This window comes from Pinus tabuliformis, chromosome 3_1 (genome assembly GCF_031772625.1).
Source record: "Pinus tabuliformis cultivar Carrire ecotype Pingquan chromosome 3_1, CPIR1, whole genome shotgun sequence".
NCBI lineage: Eukaryota > Viridiplantae > Streptophyta > Pinopsida > Pinales > Pinaceae > Pinus > Pinus tabuliformis.
The window spans coordinates 247324183-247350541 of NC_142301.1; the positions used below are offsets into that span (position 1 = coordinate 247324183).

Sequence of the window (26359 nt, forward strand, 5' to 3'; positions counted from 1 at the left end):
GTACAAAATATATTATTAAAAAATGTGCAATTAATTGTTTATGATCATTGGCTTGCCCCGACCTTACCAAAAAATATTATACAAACAAAATTTATTATTTAAAAAGGTGCAATACTAAATTGTTTGTTGAATATTGGCAGGAATAAAATGTAAGTTTCCATATACAATATTATTTTTTTAATACAGTAAACAAAAATATTATTAAGAAATGTGCAACACTTAATTGTTTGTTCCATTGGAATTTAGTTTTTCAAATACAATTTTTTAAAATATATTAACCTCAATTACTAGTGTCGTTGTATAATTTATTTCTATTTTCAAAATTTTTGAATATTTTTTTTGGCAAGTTTGGACTATATCTTCATCATGTCAAATATATTAACCTGATAGAAGTAAGAATTGAACCAATAACTTCACATCAAAGGATGCATTAACAAAACACCCGAACACTATCTATCCAAAACAAAACACCCGAACACTATCTATCCAAAACCCGATAAATAACTTTTTAAATATTTAAATATTTTCATTTTCAAACATTTTTTTAACTAAAAATATTTTTATTTGAAACTTTTAAAGGACAAGGTTTTGTTGTGGGCAACGCCTTATTCATTCACTCCGAACAAATCAATGTTGCTAACTTCTCATTTCAACATAAAATCATTAAAACCAACCAAAAAAATTTATTTAATAAAACTTAATCTAATTTAAAATAATTTTAAATACAAAACATTTATGCTTTTAAAATATACCCTACATTACTTCACATTCCCACCCTCCATTTAGCCGTATAAAGGTATTGCAGTTACTATTTTGTATTTTGTTTAATTAACAAATAAATCTTAGAGATCAAAGTTTCAAAAATTAAGATTTGTGAAAATCAACCTTCGAAAAAGTTTATAAATTTTTTAAATCGCTCAACCCTACGGTTCGACTGCAAGAGCCGTAAACTACAGCGCGGGCACCAATAAAAGATTCATACTGCACGAAGGAAAGATCCATTGCACTGTATCGTAATTCTTGGTGCAAACATAAATTTATTTATACATAGGGATTCAAACAACAAAAGCCTAGCCTGCCCGGCTGAAGGTCGGATGGACTGGTCTGGGCAGAGCAGGGCAGAAAAGAGCAGATAGCGTGTGATTAAGCTCTAACAATAACAATGGGAGCAAAGTATTCGGGAGGCATACCATCTATTCTCAGAAATACCCAGCAGCTGCTGCTCACTAGACCATCACTCACAAAATCTTCACTGAGACCTGTCATTCCCCGAAGGGGAAGAGCCCTTAAATCAGGGGCACACTCTGAATTGTATTACAAAATCAGTCCCTTGTTCATCTCTGGATGGCCTCAGATTATAATCCCAAAGCGCCTTTGCACACAAACATCTTCTTCTGCTATTTTATCAACATTTCCTTATTGTGATTCCAAATCTGGAGGGACGAATGATGTCACCCGAAGGAAGAGGAAAGAAAGGAAAAGAGACAGCCGAGAAGGGCAGCTGACGTTCGGTCTGGACATGTGTTCGAGACACGGAGACGTGGTAGAAGCCCTAAATTTGTATGACAGAGCGGTAAAAGAGGGACTGAAGACAAATCAGTACCAGTACAATGTGCTACTCTATGTATGCTCGGCCGCTGCCATGGGCGTCCGCAGGCCTACCGACAGAGCCAAGGATCAAAATCTCGCCAATTCGGAGGAGGTTATCGAAGAGGACAATGCTAAAATTAGCGACGAGATCGGGCGCTTGGCACTGAGGAGAGGATTCGAGATATACAGCCAGATGGAAATCGATAAAATCCCTCCAACCGAGGCCACCTTCACGGCCGTCGCCAGATTGGCCGCAGCTAAAGAGGACGGGGTCTTGGCATTCGATTTGGTGAAGAAGATGGCGGAATTTAATATTCCTCCAAGGCTGAGGTCATATGGGCCTGCGCTTTTTGCCCTCTGTAAGAGTAGGGATGCCGGGATGGCTTATGAGGTGGATGCCCATATGACCCTCTCGGGTGTTCAACCCGAGGAGCCAGAGCTGAGGGCACTGTTGCAAGTCAGTGTGGACGCCCTCAGAGAAGAGAAGGTTTATTCTCTGTTGCACAGACTGAGGACCACTGCAAGGCAGGTGTCACAAATTACATCTGAGGTAATTGAGCAGTGGTTTAATGGTCAGGTTGCTGGGAAGCTAGGGCAGACTGTCTGGGACCGTAAGAAGATCAGGGAAGCCATCATTGCGGGTGGTGGAGGGTGGCATGGACAGGGCTGGTTGGGGACCGGCGATTGGAGAGTGAAGCGCACCGCCATGAACCCGGACGGTGTTTGCCCATGTTGCCAGGAGCGGTTGGTCACTATTGATATCGATCCAGAGGAGACGGAGAACTTTGCAAGGTCTGTTGCGGCATTGGCGTGCGAAAGGGAGTTAGAGGCAAAGTTCGTTAGTTTTCAGGTGCGGTGAACTTTGCTTCTGCAGCTTTTTAAATCTTTTTTGGTCTTAGCTTCATCTTTATCTTTATCACTATGAGGATGAACCATTACCACCATTCAGTTTTGGTTTTGGTTGCCATTTGCTAAGCAACCACAATCATGGTATATAAAGAAAAACAATCCCATTTCACACTTTGCAAGTATCAATCTCACTTGTTCAGTTTTAACTTTTGTGAGCATTACTTGATATAATGAGAGCTATATGGGCCATTCAAAATCATTGAAATATGGTCAGTTGAGACTAATGCTCATAGATATGGTCATAGCTTAATGGCTTACTTTATGCAGTTAATCTTGAAAATGATATTTAATTTGTTGCACTATTTAGGCACTATAATTAAATGAAACTCGAATTGAATATTTCATATGACATAATAATTGTTAAGGTTTTGCAAATGGGATAGCAAGTGGCTTGATTGTGAGAAAAAGTTAAAAGCTCCATAGTTAAGCATGCTTGAGCTTGAGGATCTTGAGATGGGTGACCTCTTGGAAAGCCCTGGCTACTGAGTGGAAGCCAAGAGGTGATGATTGATGCTATGTGATTTATTTTACTAGTATCATTCCCACTTCTTCCCTCCGGTGAGCATCACCTTATAGAATGAGTGTTGTCAGTTGAGACTAGTGTTGCACGAAGTGGGGACAATGTGGGTGCGTTTTTTGAAAGCGAAGTGTTGGAAGAATCATTTTTCAAAAATCTTCATAACTGAAGCGTCATTTTCCAAAAGTCCTTGGAAGCGAAGTGTCCCTAAAGTGTCTATATAATATATGAATCATTGCTTTTATATTAAAAAAACATCAAGAATGCCAAATTAGTTGCCAGAATATGTGAAATCATGCATACTTGTACATAAATCAAGATAGAAATGGCATCAATAGTACACTAACGATTAATTATTTGAGCATCAACCATCAAGAATCTAGATTCTATCAATTACAAACAAACATACACATTTTCAAGTCATATAATCAAAACTAGACCATTACCTTATGGAATGAAATAGGTTATCAAGCAATTGTTAATAGTGATATGACCAAATAGTTATGTTTACAAAATAGGCCATCAACACACTGGAATATGATGACCAAAAGGTTTAGAACAATAAATTGAGTTAGTTGCTAACACCTCTCTATTGAAGAAGTGTTCACCAATTGTGAAAGCAACCATGTTGCCAAATGTTGTAGTTGTGGGGTGGCATCGCCATGCATGTTCCACCACTCATTCACAAACAATGTTCCACCATCATTTATATCGAGACCCTCATCATTAGTATCATCCTTCTTTCTTCTTCTCTCGTCTAGCTTTTTGCCTCTACCTCGATTCTCTAGGGACATGGTCAATATTGCTCAATTTTGTTCAAATTGCGTAATCCAAGCTTTAAAATGTGGTAAAAAAAGCTTAACATGCCTGATCAATGATTTTGGTTTGAGTGAAGGGTACATTTTTGCTAAGACCATGACAAAGGGGTTTAACAATCACCACCCACCAACACTGGGGTACATATAGAGCTTGATGCTCTTGATTAATTGCCAATGACATACCCTTATATGTGATAGAATCTAATGAAATGCCATAATCCCATTGATCTTGAAATCCCAAAAACTATTAAGTCTATTGAACTTTGAATGGGGTATGGAATTCTATTTTCTCCATATGATGTCTGATGAGGTTGGAACCACTATCAAACATTTTGAGTCAGTTAATGGTAATATTAAAAATGTAAGTAAAATGATGAAAATGAAAGATAAAGGAGAATGCCACTTTTACTTTAAGAATTCAACATTACCATTAGGGGGATTTTAGGAAGCATCTAGGGGGCACCTAGGGAGTGTCCAGGAAGCACGGTTCGTCACATGACATTTCCAAAATTCCAGATTCATGCAAATCTAGCCACAAGTGGGGTATTGTTGTCTAGAAGTGCGGTTCCGAGGGCGCTTCAGTGACGATTCTACACAGTGCGCAGTTTTGGGGTTTGGCGCGTGGGTGGGGGATCGTTCCTACAACATTGGCTGAGACCAATGTTTCAGAACCAGACCAATTTTCAAACCGATAGACCCCCACGAATTGAGAACTGCTAAAAAAGCCGAACCAAAAAACTGGTCAACCAAAAACACATAAAATATTCAAATTTTAAAGAAAAACATATAATATTCATGTTCATCCATATGAATGCAAACCGTTTATATATAAATAAGTAAAAATTCTCATTAATATAGCATGTTAGGGTGCTTATAACCAAAATAGCATCAAGTGCAATCCATATCTGACTCAAAAATATATCAACAAAAGGTCGTAGATGGCCTCTAGCATCCAAAAAAATCATAATACCACAAATACATACATATCATCAAAAACGTTGCTTATATTGGGATCTTCGTCATTAATACACCCTCTAAGCATTAAAATAAGATAGAAAAAACTTAGCATGTCAAGTCAAGATTTTGTTTGAGTGATGGGTACATTTTTAGTAGGATTATGATAGAGGAGTTGAATATTCAATGCGTGTAATATCCCAAGGGGATTTGGGCCCTTAGGGTTGTAATTTCACAAGATAATTTTCACAATATTCCTCTTTAAATCCAACAGAGATGACACATAATATTATTGCTAAATAATAGTTTGCACAATCAATAATTCACATTTATTTCAATACATAGTTACTTCTAAATTATGGTATGTTCTATGCTTAGAGCAATTTACTTCAATTCTTCTTATTAGCCCAATGTCAATTCTCAGTATAGCAATCACATTAACATAAAAGTAAAATGCTGATAGAACATAAATGAAATCAACAGAAGACAAGCCAAGACAAGAGACACAAGATGTGGCGCTAGCCAGGGACAAACCCCAATGTGGGGAAACTCTTTGATCAATTCTTCTATATTCTTCAATAATTCAGCAGAGAGAGAGAGAGAGTACAATATCACAAATCTGTGATTTACGATAGCAGTGATGAAACCCTTGGACAACAATAGCAAGGGTGATCAATCAGCTCCCAAATTTGCCCAAGACAACCTAGGAGAACTCGGTCTCCAACAACAGTGATAGCAGCCCAAAATAGTCAATGAAATATGGTCAAAACAGCAGTCAATGGAGGCAATACGCTGGTCAACACAGGCCTAAATCACCCCAAACAAGATCGCTGTATCTTCCTACGTCCTTGTTGCCCTAACTACATCCTCTCACAATGATGCCCTAGCTGCGTCCTCTTTCCTTTGTATACCTAAGAGACAAGGAGAGAGAAGAGATGTGAGGATGAGATGAGTGATCTAATGCCTCAAGGTCTCCTCTATTTATATCCAATGTTCCACCAAGGTTTCGGGACGAGGAGGCGAGGGAGCGAGGATACGCGGGAGTGGCCTATGCAAAAGCTCCCCACCAATTTTAAGGAAACGAGGGGGGACGTCAGGGTCTTAAAAACTTATAAATATCAAGTATAATTTATAAATCGATGAATCATATCACTGAAACAAATTTAAAACGAAAACTTAAAAGCTGCAAAGCATGATCATTGATATGAATATCATTATCATATAAATTTAAAATTCTAATTTATAATCATACATCATACATTATGATTAAACCATATTGATGTTCCACTTCCTACTATGAACATTGAATATTGAACAGTGAATATTGACATAAAATTATAAAAGTCAAGTCTGATACATCAAGAGTCAAAATTTTATAGAATTATAAAAGTCAAGTTTGATACATCAAGAGTCAAAATTTTATAGAGTCAGAATAACATAAGAACATCAACATATCAAAAGATAAACGAGCATAATTTTGCTCAAGCCTCAAGGTAATGCCCCGCTAGTCCCTGCATCCAGCTGCTGCATGAATAAATCAGGATCAACCATATCACCATCTGAATCTGAATCACTAGCATTCTCAAACATGCTAAGTGGCACACTAACCAACCCCATCTGTCTCTCATCAAGTCTCTCCTCCATATTTACCTGTGCATCATCCTCTGGATCAACATCCCATCATGTCGCTGGTCCCTTCAGATACTCAGGTGTCTTTCTATGCTCAAGACGTAGGGCACTGTGCACAACTAACTTCTCTGCTCTTTTAGAGGTAAGCTTGTTCCTCTTGATAGAGTGGATGAAGCTATATGTGGACTAGTGTTGATAATATCGCCGAAATATCGACGATATTCGTAAACATCGCGATATTTTCGGCGAGCCGAAATATTGCCGAGAAAATATTGCGATATTTCTGAAATATCGCCGATATTTCGGCAAAATATCGCGCGACGATCTAATTTATCGCCGGGAGACAGTAGAAAATATCCGCGCGGGTTATAAAATTCGGATTTTGGTTTTTTATGAATCATTTTCATTTTTGATTGCTGGAGAAGGAAGGGGAGAGCTATGTGCTTGCTGCCAAGGAGGGTTTGAGCGTTCCATAGCTATTATCGCCACCAACAACGAAGATTTCATTGATCTAAGCTTCAAGAACAGTGAGACAATTTCATTTCTTCCATTAACAGGTATGTTCAAATAAACCCCTATTTTAATGAATTTTTTGTTAGTTTTAGGATTGTTCTTGCTTGCCTATTTGCCTACAATCATTTTGCTTGATTTTTTTTTCCATTTGAAAAGATTTTCATGCCCATGAGCAAATGCAAGGGTTTTAAGTTTTTAAGTTTTCAAGTTTTCTCCATATTTGGAGAGCAAACTCCATTTTTTTTGAGTTCATAGTTGCAAAGGCTATTTATTAATTTTATTATATATTAGTTGTTCATCTCTATAAAATTTCTTCACCTTAGAAATTAGTTTCTTATTGTGCAATGTGAATAGTGAGGTAGGTTTACCGTTTGCCTATTTCTAAAAGTAAATTCTATGTATGAATTTATGAAATTTCAAATGAATTTATGAATTTTCAATTTTCAATTCACATTGCAAAATTGCAAATAATGTAGCAAAAAAACTGTTTTGTAAAATGATGTGGTTATTACTTATTAAGTTACTAATTCCTATTTTTTTTTGGTGCCCTAGGTTTGAGTTAGCCCACTACAAAATACAAATATGCCAAAAGCCTTGGACCCATTTTGGGAGTATGGGAACCCAGATGGTGGGACAAATCGTGAATATCTTACATGCAAATTGTGTGGGACTAGGATGACAGGTGGGGTTACACGACTGAAATACCATCTTGCTAGACTCAGTGGACATGATGTTGGGATTTGTATAGTTTCTAGTCCGGAGCTTATACAAAAAGCTCTTGAGGCAATTGATGAAAAAGACAAAAAGAAGGAAGAGGTAGAAAGAAACAAAGTTGAACGTGCAGGTAGATATTTCGGGATATCTTCTCCTGATTTTGATGTTGAGGGTAGTGGGAGGGGCTCCACAACTGGCACATCATCACCTGCTACTGCTAGTGCGAGGTCATCATTTTTTGTTCCACGAACAGGACCTGGAGCACAACCTGGCATAAAATCGCTTGTTAAAAAAAAGGAGAAGCAAGAAGCAGATAGAGTCATGGGGAGGTGTATTTTCTGGAGCGACTTACCTCTCAGCATCACCAAAACCAATCCATTTTGGCAGCCACAGGGTACAAAAGTGCCACACATGAGTAGTTGTGGGGGCCAATTCTTCAAGCAGAAAAGTAGGACATCAACTCTAGATTGGCGGAGTTGAAAAAGACATGGGAAGTTACTGGATGCATAGTGATGTCTGATGGTTGGACAGATAGGAGGAGTAGGACCCTTCTAAATTTCTTGGTACATTGTCCTAAAGGTACCATGTTTATTAAATCGTTGGATGCATCAAAACATATCAAAGATGCAGCAACGATATGTGAGTTGTTAGATGGGTTCATTCGGGAGATTGGTGTGCAGAATGTGGTGCAAGTCATAACAGACAATGCAGCTAATTATGTGTCTGCCGGCAAGATGCTTATGGAGAGGCATCCCACATTGTTTTGGACTCCGTGTGCAACACATTGTCTCGATTTATTGCTTGAGGATATGGGGAAACTCTCCTTCATCAAGGAGGCAGTTGATATGGCTAGGAGCATCTCCAAGTTTATTTATAACCATGTTTTTGTTCTTAGCCTCATGAGGAGGTTCACTAGAAACAAGGAGTTGCGGCGTCCTGCAATCACACGTTTTGCCACAAACTTTATTACTTTTCAGTCTTTGCTTCGATGTTAGTTCGAGTTGAAGCAAATGTTTGTGTCTGATGATTGGCGTAATTGTAGATACAATAGGAGATAGGACGGGAAAGCCATTGCAAAAATGGTGTACTCTGAGACGTTTTGGCGTGGAGTAGAAGAAGCATGCGCAGTTAGTGAACCTATAGTAAAGGTTCTCAGATTGGTGGATGGGGAGAAGCCTGCAATGGCTTATTTGTATGAGGGCATGGATAGGGCCAAGGAGGCCATTCGTTCTTATTATGCAGACAAGGGTTCTATTGGCTTTGATAGGCAGATGATGTTATGGGATGTGATTGATAGTCAGTGGACATGGATGCTTCATCGACCCATTCATGCAGCAACACTCTTCCTCAACCCCGCATTTTCATACAAATACGGCTTTGATTTTGATGGCGAGGTGATGGAAGGGCTCCATTCCTGTATTCAAAGGATGGTACCTGATCCTGAGCTTCGTAGCAAAATCAATCGCGAGATATAGTCTTATCGGGGTTGTGTTGGCCTATTTGACTTTGATGATGCTATTAGGGAAAGGCCCCTCTTCATGCCACGTAAGTGACAAGTCATCACTCATTAGAAATTAGAATTTTCAATTTAGAATTTCCTTACTTATATTCTATTTTTTTAAAATTCAATTATGTAGCTTTTATTTGAAAGCTTACTTATGTTTTAAGTTTTTGAATATTTTATTTCATTATTTTGTTGTAGATATTTGGTGGCGAAGCTATGGTGCAAGGGCACCAAATTTGCAGAAATTGGCCATACGAATCTTGAGTCAAACATGTAGCTCTTCAGGGTGTGAGCGCAATTGGAGTGTATCTGAGAAAATACACGCAAAAAAGCGCAACAGGTATAACTTTGCGCTCCAGCCTTCAGTTGAGCAATTACACTTATTGTAATTTTTAATTTATGACCTTCAAGTGTCAAGAGTCAAGAGTCAAGACTCATTACTTTTTTTGACACTCTTACAGGTTGGAGTTCGCACGCCTCAACAATTTGGTGTATGTGCATTACAACATCTGACTTCGAGTGAGGCAAATAGAATCACCAATGGATCTAGATGCCATTTCCTTAGACAATATTGATGTATTGTCTCCGTGGAGGGTGGAGTTTGAGGAGCTCATCTTGGAGGAGTCACCTTCATGGTTAGAGCTAGTGGTAGATGATCCATTAGAACAAGGGCAACAAGAGGAGGACTCGGAGGAGCAGCAACACTCAGAGGAGGAGCAGGAGGAGGAGGAGGACATTGCGGGAGCATCATCATCAACACCATCTGCTATAGATATAGGAGAGCATAGCCCCATACCTAGCACTCATTATTTGACATTAGGTGCAGAGGCAGGGTCAAGGCCTTCTACTACTAGGGGCAGGCCTGGCAAACAGCCCGTCATGTTTTCCCGTAAAAGGGGGAGAGGGCAGTGATTTCAGATAGATCGCTGCTAGTTTTATTTGTTATGCTACATATAACTCATGATGATGAGATACTTTTATATATGTGATGTTATTTTGTATTGGTTCTCCACATTTGAGTCATTAAATGGACAATTATCAGGGATCAGCAGGATTTGGTATCGCCTTTGATATATCATGATTCATTTCTATTTGACATCATATATATCAGTGCTTTCTTCATATTTATGTGCCAATGTGTTTATTTCATGTTGTTATTGCTTCATATGTTTAAAAATCTGAAAAAAATGAATATATTATGCATTTTTTATGCTTGCCGATAAGATATTTTCTGGACCCTCGCCGATATTTTCAACACTGATGTGGACCAATCCTCTCTGTTGCAGAGGAACTAGAAATCTGAGACAACAAACACAGCTAGATCTTTGAGCTCTGGAGCACTATCCCCATGCATCCTCCACCAACCAATCGGGTCATCTTGGGCTAGATCTATGCGATCTGCCCGAGCACCACGTGTGTTGAAGAGGCCACTAAGAGATGCAAACTGAACAAACTGTCTTCGAAATCTTGTCCCATCCTCCTTATTGTACATCTTTGCAATTGCATCTAGGAAGCCATTCTTTACCTCAGGATCATCAATAGGAGGCACCCTCCTAGGTCTCTGAACATACCATTTTGGGTTTAATGCATATGTTGCCATGTGCAAAGGTGTGTTCATGCGATCCCATCTATGCTGAATGATGGGTTGAATCTGGGATGTATAGAACTCTAATGAGGGCTCCCTCTGCTGAATGGCTACCTTCACATGACCCAACATGCTATCAAAGGTTTCAAATTTCTCCAAGACTAGGAGCATTTGAATCAGTGTAACGAATGACCTCCACAATAGGGCCCAAGAATGACACCAAATAAGAACAATCTGCCCACCAATCATTGTCCAACACCTGAAGCCTGACCTTCTTCCCCGTGTCTATTTTTGATTTTGACCACCTTCCCCACTCTGAACTAACAACCAAGGATTGTAGAGTTTCTTGTACCTCTAGCATCCTCTCCAATAAGAGAAAATAGCTAGCATATCTAGTATTAGTGGGCTTGAGGAATTCCTTCCTCGTGTGGGCCTTGTACATAGCCAAGGAGGTGTGGTAGTTGCAGATAAACATCTGCACATCTCTTGCAGTTGTCACCAAGTCTGATATCCACTGAATCTTGCCAATGTCCTTCAGTGCATTATTGAGTGCATGCACATAATAGGGAGTCCAAAAAATATGTTGATACCTGTTTTGAATCAATAACTCAGCTGATCTACAAACTGTTGCTGCATCTGTCGCAACCTGCACTACACTATTAGGCCCAACATCCTCTATAGCTTCTCGAAGAAGCTCAAATTGGCAAGATGCATCCTTGCGCTTTCCAGAACAATCAACAACTTTAAGAAAGAATGGACCTTCTAAAGATGTCACTATGATGTTGATTAGTGGGCGTTTTCAGATGTCAGTCCATCCATCCATAACAATAGAGCAACCAAACCTCAACCATGTTGGTCTCATTCTCTCTTTTTGAACATTAATTTTGGACACTTGTCTATCTAATATTGTTGTTCATAGCTTATGTTCTTCGAGTGGTACATATGAAGGCTCTATTCTTACAATTGCTTGGACCATTTCCTTGTAATAAGGAGAACGAACAACATGGAAGGGAATTCCATTGGCAAAAAGAAATTTGCCAATTGCATCATCTGTGTCATCTCGATTTAGAATGTTGTACATCCCAAACACTGTACCATCCATTGCACAAGAACGAGATGCACCAGTAGAAACCTTTGTCTTTTTTGATGAAGCACTGGATGGAGGAATATTTATGGATGGATCAACATGTCTGCTAGAAAACAATCTTTTTCTGGTGGCTGCCCTTTCTAGCCTCCAAAGTTGCTCTCTTTGAGCTGAATTCAAGTTCTTTGAGGGACACATATTGACTCCTTTACCAGTAGTAGCCAAAATGTGTTGCTTCACCTTGGTATAGCTGCCAACAATGTGATGCCCACAAATATTGTAGACCCAATCATGTGAGCCACCACCAACTTTTGGATTCTTTTTCGGCACTCTGGTTGCATAAATTAGATGTGGTTTTAGAGGATTAAATGTCCCATTTGCAAATTTTTCCAGCTCTCTTGGTGGGCCTTTAGAATGTACACCATGCCTATTCTGGTTTCTTGCACCCCTGCGACTGCTTTCAATTTCTTCTTGTGCATCTTGTGGCTCACTACCACTATAGCTGCTGTCACTGTTCTCGCTGTTCCCATAAGAAGTCTGACTCTGACTCAATTGTAATTTTGTAAGTTGAATGACAAATGTAGGTTGCAGCTTGCAGTGAAAATAAAAAAAATTAAAAACATTACACAGGCTGACTAATACTAACAACACACACATTGAACACTGTGTGTGTGTGTTTTTTTGTTTTGTTTGTTTTTGTTTTTGTTTTTTTTTTTTTTTGTTTTAATTATGACTAAAAAAATTCATTTAAAAAATCGAATTTGGTGAAAGGGAAACGACCCCCCGACGACCCCCCATGATCCCTTTTTCAGAAATGACCCCTCAGCGGGAGGAAACGACTCCCCTGGCACGTCCCCTTGCGTAACCTGCTTTTTGGGAGTGTGGGGAAACGACCCCCTCTCGTCCCCGAAGCGCATGGGAGCTAGGAAACTCAACCCCTAGGGGGGGGACGCGTCCCCGTGGAACATTGTTTATATCCCATGTTGAGGTTTAACTGGGGGTGTGCAACACTATTTTACATGTTGGTTGACCTTGACAAATTGTCAAGAAATACAAATAAATTCATATCTCCATGAATACATGTCGGAATCGGATGATCGCTATATCAATCCTACACCTTTTGACGAGAGGAATCTAAGAAAAATATCAGCTGCGATAAATAAGATGACCCACATGGAGTTTGGCTCTAGTTGCCAATTTTAACAGTAATATCCCAAGGGGATTTAGGCCCTTAGGGTTGTAATTTCACAAGATAATTTTCACAATATTCCCCTTTAAATCCAACATAGATGGCACATAATATTATTGCTAAATAATAGTTTGCACAACCAATAATTCACATTTATTTCAATACACAGTTACTTCTACACCAGTGGCTTGGTTGCATACAATAATGGTAGTAATCGTGCCATACAATAATGGTGGGATCAATGCCATTGACCCCTTTAAATCCAACATAGATGACACATAATATTATTGCTAAATAATAGTTTGCACAATCAATAATTCACATTTATTTCAATACACAGTTACTTCTACACCAGTGGCTTGGTTGCATACAATAATGGTGGGATCAATGCCATTGAAACTAGACAAAAAATTAGATAGGGGTGGGATCAACTCCACTAAATTTAATCGAGAAGAAGGGATCTTAAAACCCTCAAAGCCTCAGGCTCGAGAAAAACATAGACAATTCAATCCAATACCATGATGCAAAATAATTCCAAGTCCCCTTTATTTATATATTTTCGCATGGGTTCACTCTCATGTGAGAGGTTGTAATGCAACCCCAATTTGTGCTTTTTTGCCCTGGTTGACCCATAACACCCAATGTTGCTCAAAACATTGGGAAAATTGGGTTTCCCCCTTTATCAAGACTGTAGCCTACGGGGTTGGATAGGCTATTTCATCCTTCCATGGGCAATTAATCCATTGGGGACATTACAGTCCCCCCTTCCCGACATTACTTGCCCTCAAGCAATGGCATGTCTAGGTGCCACACAGTTGTCATATTGAGCATACTACTGTTGGAAACGCTAATAGGGGGGTGAATCAATATTTCATAAATTTCAACAATTTAAGTATCACAAGCGACAACCTCCTGAAGGAAGCTGCAACTTCCTTCCCCAACACTGCCTTGCCACCCTATAAAATAAAAGATAAAACAAAATCTTCTTGGGCGCCTGTACTAGGGACAATGACCCAATTACAACAACATTCAAACAACTTCAGTTATGCCCTTTGTCATATCCAATATGCAATCTGTAGACAGTTCAACAATGAAATGCATACCTCAAATCATCAAGACAAGTGCCCTTACTCTGCCTTTGATTTGCCTTACGAGTTCTTCAAGGTTTGTTCCAGAACTTTGCTCCACAACTTCGTTAGAGAGCTACTTCAAGACTTCCGCACTAAGACTTCTACAAGTATCAAGACATGCACCCCTCTCTGCTTCAAACTTCTATAGGATTTGTTACCCACGACTTGTGGGTAGTGTATATGGGAGAATTTTTTTCTCCTAGATGGTCCTCAACCGACAACCAACAACCCCTTGTAGTCCCCAAATAGCTCGATGTGCCATTTTTTTCGCCACCTGAGCCAACCATGTGGTTTCTTCCGTATCTGTTATGAATGTATGTTTGAAGGTGGGCCTCTCAACCCCAAAGGTGTGGCTTTTCATTGGTATAGTTGAGTAGTTTTCCTTACTTATCATGGGAACTTTTGGGCATGAATTGGTGGGGGTTTTGGCGGAAAGAGTGGGTTAGGTTTGTATTCTTGTCTCCATTGCCCGATTTTGTGGTTACCCTTGTATCCTAGTCTCGTGGGATCTCCTTTACTGGCCATTAGCTCTAGGGTTGGCACTACATGGGAAATCCCGATTTTGGTTGCGTGGTCCCGCTTCTCGACACCACCTACATTACTCCCTTTCCACTCATTTGAGCCCCATTCATTTATTTTCCCGTCTGGGTCAACATGTGTCCACTAGGTCCACATAGGGTTAGCCTCCCCGTCTCCTTGTCCACACCTTGGGTCGGGCTTGAAACAATGCCCCGGAGGTTGATGCAGCTAAAAAGAAAATAAAAAGCATAATTTGGCCCAAGGTCACTTGGGAGCAAGAGCGACATTTTTAGAAGCTCCCGGTTTGGCAGCGAATCCCGGAGCGTTCTTTTTATATAATATATGTATTTTTTATATTTTGATGCATATTTATCAACAAAAACATGTAGAATGATGAATTAGACATAAACAACATAAAAATCATAGAGTGAATCATATAACAACAATCATCTAGAAGTTATAATCTTCATCAACCACATCCACAAGTTAGTAACATACAACATATTGAGTCTCATGAATTATGATTCATCAATCTTAAAGTTTCAAGCGTTCAAAATTCAATATATAACATTTATCATCATTGATCACCAAAGTTGTACTTGTAAGCTAAGTGTAACCATTACAACAAATAATATCTAACATGAAATGAAATGTTATAAAATGAAATGAAATGAAAAAACTTTCAACTTTCACGAAACATCATATTCATAATTCATTACCAATGAGTTATACTTGCCATCTTCAAACTTCAAAGTTCAAACTTAATTGTCATATATTGTTTAAAAAAATATCATAATAAATATGAAAGAGTCAACAGTTATAAAAACTACTAGAAACTAGAAAAGACAAGTAAATCTATCATCTACATCTTCCTCTTGCCACCACGAATAATGTCTAATTTCTGAGCAAGTCGTGGTGGTCTTCTAGGAGTCTCATCCTGCACAGTCCCACAACTAGAATCAGAAGGTGCATGCCCTCTACGTGAGGATGTACATGGAGGTGGCGACAAAAAAGGAGAAAGACTTGGAAGTCGAGCATTGCTATTGGATGGTGGGGGTGGCATGGTTGTTGCTTCATCTTCCTCTCTCAAAAGTTCTGCTTCCAGTTCTACAAGATGTATAGTGCCATCCAGTGTTTTACAACCAGGCCGAGTTGACTCGGAAACGGCCTGGTCATACCGAGTCGGAAAAAAAAAATGCGACCAGGCCAAGTAATCGGCCAGTTTGGCCGAGTCAGCTATGACTCGGCCTAGTCATCTAATGACCAGGGCGAGTCATAGCTGACTCGGTCAACCAGGCCGAGTCCGCATTGACCAGGCCGGGTCAATAAAAAGCGGCTGGGCAACGTTAAACATGTGAATTTAATTCAACACTTTATAATTGGAGGCATGTGAATTTAATTCAATGACATGTATTTGATTGTGAATACAAAATCTCAACTGTAATTTACAGAGAGGACACAGTGGGTTGATCTGATTGTTTGTTGTTTCTTGTACAGGTATTAATCACTGTATTTGAAGTCAGTAAAAATAAACTGCAGAAATTCTACCTTATGTATGCTGATCTCACTTCTGATGCTTCAGTGTAATCGATGAATTTTGATTTTCAGCTGTAGCCAGTACAAAAATTTAGGACCTTGTGAAAGAGATGAATGCTGATATTGGATTGTCTTGTTCTTGATGATGTCAATGTCAAAAAATTGGCATAATGCTGAAAATGGCTCACCATTCAGTGATGATAGAACTCTGATGTAGTTACTGTGCAAGTTGTCCTGGCTAGCAGTGATTTTTTGGCTGTGTGCATGTCTGGAAGGGCAGATAAGTGTTACTACTAAATTTATGGTATCCGTGCTGGGCTGGATAATTTTGTGCACAGAACATGAGGTTTAGTTTATCCAATTTGTCCTTTGCCATTTTTGACATTCTTGGTTTCTCATTTAACGATTAGAAATTAAAGAGAATTTATTGCATTTGCTATGTAATAGAGTAGGGAAGAAGGTATCTGAGGATAATATGGAGTAGAGTAAGGGGAATATTGCCTAATTCTGGTAAATTTCTTTAATGTTCAACACAGAATTGAAAACTTGACCTTTGGAAAGATCCAGAGGTTGAGCATCGTAAAAGCAGAGTCTTTTTCCCACATTTTCTTATGTGAAGCATCATAACCATAATCAATTATTGAATCTCGAGAGTTAAGCACATAAGTATACAGACATACATAATTGTATGGCAGTTTGTTCTTGTGGGAACTTTGTGGGTTAAGATTATGCTAATTGATGTTATGGATAACTCTGATAGATTAAACATAGTTATAACTTATAAGTTGTCTAATGGGGTTCAGCTAATTTACGCTAGAAATGCATAGAGAAAGAGAGAAGGAAAACACAGATTTAACTAATCAGATAGTGTTGATCTAATTGACAGCCCTTGGGGTAACTGCCAATCCTCCTCTTAGTTGTTTGACTTATTAGTATTGTCCCTGTTATCACCCAAACTTGCAGCCCTTAGTGCAAAGCCTTCACATGGTACCACGTTCAAGTTTAACTCACAGGAGTTGTCATTGTCACCTCAACAACTACCTACCCTTACTTTAGGTTGGGTAATCCAACACAAGGGGTTACTAATCTCAAGTGTAACTCATAGGAGTTGTCATTGTCACCTCAACAGCTACTTCCCCTCACTTTAGGTTGGGTAATCCAACACAAGGGGGTACTAAGCTCAAGTGTAACTCACAGGAGTTGTCATTGTCACCTCAATAACTATTGCCCCTCACTTTAGGTTGGGGAATCCAACACAAAGGGACCTTCTCTAACAGCAACCAGGTTCCCTAAGTCTAGAATACAAGGTTTCATAAGTTACTACCCACTTGCATCGACTTCATATATTAGTGATTAGCACTTGAGTTGATTCTTTAAGTATAAGCTCAGATCATGAGCCTACTTTGATCATATGTTGTCTTCCATCTATATTATAATGCTATGTGTTTGGAAACATGAATGAAAATCTTTAAAATTATGTTTAAAATATTTAAAATTATGTTTTTTTATAAAAAAAATAAATATTTAATGTATTTTTTACAACGACCGAGTCATTGAAATCGACTAGGCCGAGTCATTACCGAATCCTGGTCGGAGTCGGAGTCGATCCTCGGCCTGGTCGGAGTCCTGGTCCTGGTTGTAAAACACTGGTGCCATCCTCCAAATTATCGTCCTCTAGGTGGTTGTCCCAAATTTTATATGTTGGATCCTCATAAGCCCAATCACAGTAATGACTTAACAACCTCAAGTTGTAGTGCACATAAATCAAGCTTTCTACTCGGTTTTCATTGAGTTTGTTTCTTCTCACATTATGTATGACGCTGTAGGTGCTCCAACACCTCTTTGCAGAAGAAGTATTTACAACCTGTGAGAGAACTTTTTTTGCCAATTTTGGCAGAAGTCCCATGCTGCCATATGCTTCCCACCATGTGAGAGCATCAAATCTGTCTTTATCTTCCATTGCATGCAAAGAACCAAACAAACTAGTGCAATTGAAGTATCTGCCTAATTCAAGACGCAGATTAGCACATTCCTCCCTGTCAGATACCAACTTGTCTAATGCTTCCATATATCTTGTAGCTACCTCTGGATCCATATGGGGTTTGACCCAACCAAGTTGGAGAGTAGTATTTTGGCGTAAGGATATATGCTAAGGCATGTAGTGGAACATTAAGTTTTTTCCACCGTGTACACACACAATTGTGAATCAGTGTAGACAAGTTGGGATCATATTTTTGAACAACATCTTTTATTTGCTCGAACATGGTATCCATTTGCTCATACACCTCCCCAATCACTGGTTTATTTGTATCTGCAAAACGAATCATGTGATAAATGGGCTTGGTGAATTCCAATACTTGCCTCACACGTGCCCAAAACTGACCATCAAGAGCGGTCTCCTCCACCTGTTCAAAACCTTGCCTATCAGCTGCATTTGTAGCCCTTTCCTTTAATATTTGCTAGTGTGGACTTGATACCATGCTAGCCAATGACTTTCTTACCTTCAAAAGGCGCTTGAAGGTGAGGTAATAGCTAGCAAATCTAGTCTTTGCAATCTTCAACAACTCCAATCTTGAGTGACTGCGGAAAAGCCCATGGGTATTGCTATGATTTGTAATAAATTTTATCATTTTTTTGCCTCTCTTGTACAAATCACCAATCCATTTGTATTGTTGGTTTTTGTTCTTAATAATATCATGCATCAAAAGGTTCATTGTGTGAACCAAACACCCAGGCCAAAATATATTGGGGTATTTATCCTCAATAATCGCTCCCGCTGCCTTACAATTAGAAGCATTATCAGTGATGACTTGGATGACATTGTATGGCCCAATACAGTCAATTGTTTCAAGTAGTGGTTCTGCAATGTTGATGTCGGTCTTGAACTTGTTTGAGTAATCATATGCTGAAAGAAAGATGGCACCACTAACAGACACAACAAGAACACTTATCAATGGCTTGCCTTTTACATTTGTCCATCCATCAGATATAATGGACACCCCATGCTCAGTCCATGAATTTGTCATTCTACTCAAAGAATGTGATATTTTTTCTTTTTCATGATCAAGTCCAACGGTTCTAGCCTTGTCATACCCATGGCTCTTGTATCCTTTAGGGGCATCATTTATGGCATAAACCATTTCATGCTAATAAGGTGATCGAAGAATATTGAATGGTATCCCACATGCATAGAGAAACCAGTAACCTTTTGAATCCACATCATTCCTACACCCTTCATCAAGGAAATCTAATATGGTTCTACGCCTTAAAGAGATGTTTGGTGACCTTGTGCCTCCATATCCATTGCCATAGGAGGATGTTGAAGGAGTTCTTTGTGCATGTGATTGTGAGCTTGGTTCAAAGAAACCCTTTAATCTTTTAGATTTGTATTGGGCTTCTTCCTCTTCCCTCATGTATTTGGCTCTCTCTGCTGTTGACACATCGGTACAAGTTTTGATTCCTATTTGTTTATCTCCATCCCATGGCCTTTTCCCGCAGAGGTGCTTTCTGGCACGGGTGTATGAACCTGTGTAATTATTGTTGCAATGGGGGCAGTGAAATTTAGTGGTTCCACCCCCTTTCCCTGCTTCAGGCCTAGTAACATATTTCCACAATGGGGTTAGGTCTTGTTTAGTTTTCTAAGCTGAATCATGTTCACTCTCGTCCAACTCCTCCTCGCCAAAGTACTCCTCTCTGGGGTTTTCATCAAATCCACTATAACCCACTTCTTCATCCCCTTCTTTTTCATGTTCATCCCTCCTTTTTCTACTCCCCAACACCATAAATACCAAGAAAGGAACCAAGAAGAAGAAAATGCCAAGAAATATAACCGTGATATTTGAAATTTGAAGATTTGAAGCTGCAAAAAAATGGAATGGGAATGGGAAATAGAGAAATTTATATATTTAGCAATGAACATAATTTTTTTTTGCGAGATTAGAGTGTAGATCATACCTCTTTGACCTCCAATCTCCCCTTGCAAGCTCTCCAAACTCCACTCCTTGCTTCAAATTCTCTTTTGCTCTCTCACTCTCTTGCTGTCTCTCACACTTAGAAATGAAATGAATAATGAGAGGGAGAGGGTTTATTTATTCCCCCCCCCCATCCCTCCCTTTTTTCCCTCCCCTCCCCTTCCCTTTCTCCACGTCGTAGTCGCCTCTCCCAAGCCGCGCGGGCGTCGCTCACCGCCAGACAGGAGCGATTTTTCCAACCCGGGAGCGGTCGGAGCGATCGCTTCCCCGATTGCTCTTGGGTTGGAAAAATCGCTCCTGTTCGCGACGAGAGCGACACTCCCTAAGTCGAATTGGAAAAAAACAGGGAGCAATTTTTTTTGTTAGGGAGCGCGCTCCCGACCCACTCCTGAGTCGCTCCTGACTGGAGCGCGGGTTGGGAGCAGGATCGGGGGGGGGGGGGGGGGGGGCGCTCCCCCGCAACCTTGATTTGACCGCTCTCAACAGGAAGTGTACCACAAAATGCAAAAGATGGGCGGGACATACAAATTTAGCACGTGGGCAAAAGCCAAACATGAGATCTACCCCTTATCTATGGCCATCGCCCTTATTTCTACGGGCCCTGGATGAGCCCCTTCCATCATTAAGGAACCCATGATTGTCCCAACCCCAGGTGGGCGATGAACTGCCTTACCTCAAGGGTGTATCCATTACTGCATATTACACATCATGCTCTCCATCGCCTAGAGCCCTGAGCAGTTATAAAGAAAAACAATCAAAGGTAAAAGGCATATGAAGATGGGTGGAAAAACAAAGGTCGGGGTAACTCATGTACCACGATTTGCTCCCTCCTACACTCATATACCCAAGTGTGGGCTTCCCTTATTATAGCTACCCATGCACCTTGACATGTGGTCTGGATGATTCCTATAATCCCCCACTCCATTCAATTATTATATCATTTGCCACCTACCTCTTAAAGGATGTACTATGGACATGCCACCCCATTTAGAGGTTGAAACCACCTAATAGGGTCATTGGTTAACCCCTTATTGAGCTTGGAGACACTTGTACATGCCAAAAACCACTATGGAAGGGCATGCCACCATGAAGTGCCCCATTGATCCCATGATTTGTAAGCATTATTACTTGATTATTCTAATGAGTTGTTGTATTGGAGGGCAACGAGATGCATTGGATCTTATGCAGGATTGCAGGTGGGTCTTCATTTAGGGCTTGGTCTCCCTATAGGGGGTCCTAACCCTCTAGTGGGCCACATTGACACTCGTAGGGTGAGCGTTGAGAGCCATGGGCCATCACCATAGTAGGTATTACTTCATGGATCCCCAACAATGTTCATTGATTGCTCGTGTTGATGAGGATGGTGCACTTGGTCCACCATGCCCAACTGGAACCACAGTTGCACCATACACTTGGTAGATGTTTGCAGGATGCCTCCCGTTGCAGAGGGAGGACTTATGTCATTACTCCAACCCTTACAGATGGTCTACAGACATATTTGATCCATTTGGAGACCCATGAGGATGTCCTCGTGCCCTCACACCCACTTGGGAGCACAACAGGTTCTTGATTGGATAACAAGGGGCCAACCCCTTGTCCACTATGTTTGGAATCCATTTCTTCATTATGACAGCCCTTGGACTTCATCAGGCCTCCTCAAAGGCTCAATGAATCACTTTGTTGATCATTCAACCCTCTTGAGAGGCTTATCTTTACGTTATTGAGCTATTTGGTGGGCTTGTCAGGACTCGGCAAAAGTTTTGTTATTATGCACATTATTTTATTTGAGGGGCTAAATTAGGCCTAATTAGCTAAATCAAATTCATTAGGAAGTGTATAAATACGAGTGTGATGAATCATTTTGATCATCATGACTTGGATTGGATCATTCTCTCTTGTGAGATTTTCGCTATTCTTTTTTGGAGGACGAAATTGGATGAATGGATGAATTTTGATTTTTGGATCTTGGAACTTCACTATTGGCATATAATGATGATTAGATATACTTTTTCTTACATGTACGTACTCTTTTAGTGCTATTTTGTCATTTTCTTATGTCACGTGCATGCTGCTGAGGATTTTCGCTATACTAAGCTAAAATTTACTGCTTTTCTTATGTGAAATTGTGGAAATTTTTCCTTTTATAGCGTTGCATCATGTCATGGGCCATGTATGAATAAGTGAATATTCCTAGAGATATTTTGTCGAAATTTTATCTCGATAAATCATCATATATTGCATATCAAAGTGTAAAGACCTTGAAGCAATTGTCCCATGCCCTAATTGCCATGCAAAATTGTTCTAGAGGCCTCCTTGACTAAGTGAAAACCATTCCAAGCATTGAAATATCCTTGACTCCATTTCTCCCAAAGGATTAGGCAATGAGCCTCCATAGGTGATCACCTAAAAGCATAATTTTCTCACCCTTCTCTCTTTCTTTCTAGGCCTAATCTCCATAGGTGACCTAGGGCATCAATTTTCTCACGATTCACCCATCCAAAAAGTTCGATCTCTTGCCCTCTACTGTGCTGTTGTGTCTTCTAGAGGCCTTCCAAATTTGAAGCAATTCCAACGGTGGGATCTTGAGATATTTCAAGCCCTAGCTCCGAGATCGATTCTTGCCCTTGGTTTCCCTTGGCTAGTGATCTCATTGGGATCATTGCATCAAAATTATTGAAAATTTCCCCTTTTATCCCCTTCTCCCCTTCAACTAGGTCAAGCACACCCCTGATTGATCAACTCCACCCACGTAACCTAATTTTGGGTCCACTTGGTCCCACAACTTATTGAAGCTAATTTCACAAAGATTTCTTGGAAAGCAAGTTTTAACAAGGATTTCTAGGACTAGGTATCTCCTTTACAAGTTTTATCCACAAACCCTACTCCTTGAAATTCCCTTGGCCCTTCCTAGAGAGCCTTACACCTTGCTTTTCAAGCAAACAAACCATACACTTGAGTCTCTCTTGTGAATAAGCCTTAGGAATCATTAATTATCCTTTTATTGACTCATTCATCTAGTGATTACCTTTATAGTGGGTCTCCTCCCATTGGTGAAAGTTCGTAAAGAGCAAGGAGCCTTAGCTGAGGTGACCGTGGGCTATCGCTCCATTGTTTCCCTTGACTAGTAGTTTCCCTTTTAGGATCCCCTCCTAGGACCCTTGCTAGTTTGAGCGGTAACATTTTTGGTGCTGATGCTGGGGACACGAGATGTGTGGTTTTTTCCCCATACGACATATTGACATATCATTATCGACAACTCCATTGGAAGAACGAAGCCCTAGTTCTTCATTGAGATTCAAAGTTAATGCTTGTAGGGTGAAGCAAATGTCTACCAAGGCGCTTTAATTCACCCTGGCGACTCCATTTTAATCCTAATATGCAAAATTATAAAAAATGGACTATTGTAAAAGAGAGATTAATCTTGGTTCTACATTTGCAAAACTCACTGACCAAGACATTCAAGAACTACAAAAGAATGTGGATAAATATGTAGAATCTTATCAAGATTTATGGAAGATATGGATATGGAACTCATGCTCAGGTTTCATAGGTCACAACAAGTGCAACTTGACATAGTGAGGTGTGCCTATGAGAAGGATCCTAGTCGTCTCCTTGACTTTGCTAGCCTAACCTGTGCTTTGAATATTCTGACTGACCTAATCAATGACAAATATTATGACCAGTTGCAAAGTCCCACAAAGGGTAATCAATTGGATGGTCAGGGTGACATTGAAGAAAGCTCAAGTGTGCAGGATCATTGTCAAAATGAGGAATGGAATCAATCTAGAGAAGTTGGAGAGGACCTTGGTAATGAACAAAAGGATGAGTCCTCCTTGGGTCCGCATGACAAAAAGGGGGATGATTTTGTGAACATGTGTTAGGGAAGATGAGGCTATGGAAAGTAAAGCTGACGCTGACCTTACCTTTCTCAAAGGTATCACTCCTGATGACTCTCCTTTTGAGAACCTTGAGGAAGGTGATATCATGAGCTCCTTAAAAGATGACAATGGAGATTATTTCTGTATTGAAAAGTAGAAATGGGAAATTTGTCGGGCCTCAATTTGATTATGCTCCCATTTATGATACCGACAAGGAGGATGAGGTTGAGATTGGTTTTCCCTTTCTCTCAAGCATTATTTATGATGACATATCCATCGATACCCTTGGGAAGGAGAATTATTATTTTCCCTTGCATGAAGAGGGTTAGTTGGAAGTAATCAATTCTCCTTTTAGGGAAAACCCAATCTTTGATGCTAATAATGAGGAAATCGACAAGGCTCCTACCTATCTTCCTCATGATTCTATATTCAAATCACTTGAGCCTCTAGCTTATGATTTTGGGGAAGAAAGACCCGTTGAATATGACACTTCACCCTCCCCTTGTTGGAAAATGTAAGTATGTTCGATCTTCAATAATGTACTTGAGTTATCATGTAATGTACTTGTCAAAAGAATAAAGAAAATAATTTTTATGAGTCCTCCTTGGGTCCGCATGACGAAAAGGGGGATGATTTTGTGAATACATGTGTTAGGGAAGATGAGGCTATGGAAAGTAAAGCTGAGGCTGACCTTACCTTTCTCAAAGGTATCACTCTTGATGACTCTCCTTTTGAGAACCTTGAGGAAGGTGATACCATGAGCTCCTTAGAAGATGACAATGGAGATTATTTCTGTATTGAAAAGGAGAAATGGGAAATTTGTTGGGCCTCAATTTGATTATGCTCCCATTTATGATACCGACAAGGAGGATGAGGCTAAGATTGGTTTTCCCTTTCTCTCGGGCATTATTTATGATGACATATCCATCGACACCCTTGGGAAGTAGAATTATTATTTTCCCTTGCATGAAGAGGGGTAGTTGGAAGTAATTGATTCTTCTTTTAGGGAAAACCCAGTCTTTGATGCTAATAATGAGGAAATCGACAAGGCTCCTACCTATCTTCCTCATGATTCTATATTCAAATCACTTGAGCCTCTAGATTATGATTTTGGGGAAGAAAGACCCATTGAATATGACACTTCACCCTCAACTTGATGGAAAATGTAACTATGTTCGATCTTTAATAATGTACCTGAGTCATCATGTAATGTACTTGTCAAAAGAATAAAGAAAATAATAATAATAATTATTATTATTGTGACTTATTAAAGAATGGGTTTCATGCTTGGGTCACCATGTTTTAGGTCAAAGTCCCCATTGAGGACTTCTAAGATTTATTTTGGGTCTATAGAGTTATTGTACATTTAAAGAGACCCTTCTTGGGCTTTTGAATTACAAGCCCAATTTCATCATCTTTGCTCTCTGGGTCCACAAGGCAATGGTACACCCCTTCCCCTTGTCCACGTGTTTGGTTCGGGCCTAGAAATGTTGCCCCGGAGGGTGATTCAACTAAAAGAACGTTAAAGCATAGCATGGCCACAAGCAAGAAACAGAAAAAAGGAATATCATAAAATGCAAAAGACGATTGAGACATTTTACTATAGCGCATGGGAAAAAACCAAACATGAGCTCTACCCACTTCAATATGGCCATCACCTTGGTTCTTAGGGCCTCATGAGCGCCCCCACATCATTGAGGAACCCATGCACGTCCCAACCCCTGGTGGGCGATGAACTGTCCCAGCTTAAGGAGGTAATAATTGTTTACATCATACACAACATACTCTCATTTCCCTAGAGCCCCGTGTTGGATAATTGATTAGGGCAACATTAGGGCATCTCTAATTTTTACTTCTCCTTGACAATTATTTGTGATATTATGTTCTTCTTCTTGATTATACTTATGTTCTTATCATCGAACAAATTCCAAAACAATTAAGATCACAACCATACAAAGATGAACACATGATATAGGTTCCAAGCCAAGGCGATACCCCTCCAAGGGGAAAACCCATAAATAACTTCTCTTCTTATATAATCAATTCAAATGAGAATTCCAAGACCAAAAACCAAGACCCAAGACTATCACCGAGAACCAGTTAGCCATCCAAAACTTCTTCTGCAATGCAAGACAAGATCTCCAATGACAACGAAGCAACCAAGTCTGTGACACCTTCATGCAATTTCAGACCTGTTGCATGGCCAAAAACCCTAGGGCTCTTGCACGTGTGAGCTGTTCTAAGCAGAATTTTAGAGATTCGAACTTTCTAGGGCTTTTCTTCTTCTATGCTAGCCTTCTTGGATCTTCGCATGTCTAT

At 39.8% G+C, this 26359-nt stretch overlaps 1 protein-coding gene across 2 annotated transcripts in view; it reads left to right on the forward strand.

Annotated features, from left to right (window-relative positions):
- Window positions 1-916: 916 nt before the first annotated feature.
- Window positions 917-26359, forward strand: part of LOC149186726 (proteinaceous RNase P 1, chloroplastic/mitochondrial-like) — a 234376-nt gene continuing 208933 nt past the window's right edge. Inside the window, exon 1 of one of the 2 annotated variants that reach the window (XM_089411106.1) lies at window positions 917-2440. In XM_089411106.1, coding sequence (XP_089267232.1) covers window positions 1163-2440 — 1278 coding nt within the window. In that variant the 5' untranslated portion in view covers window positions 917-1162. The remainder of the gene's footprint in view (window positions 2441-26359) is intronic. The other variant, XM_089411105.1, reaches the window with a different exon arrangement.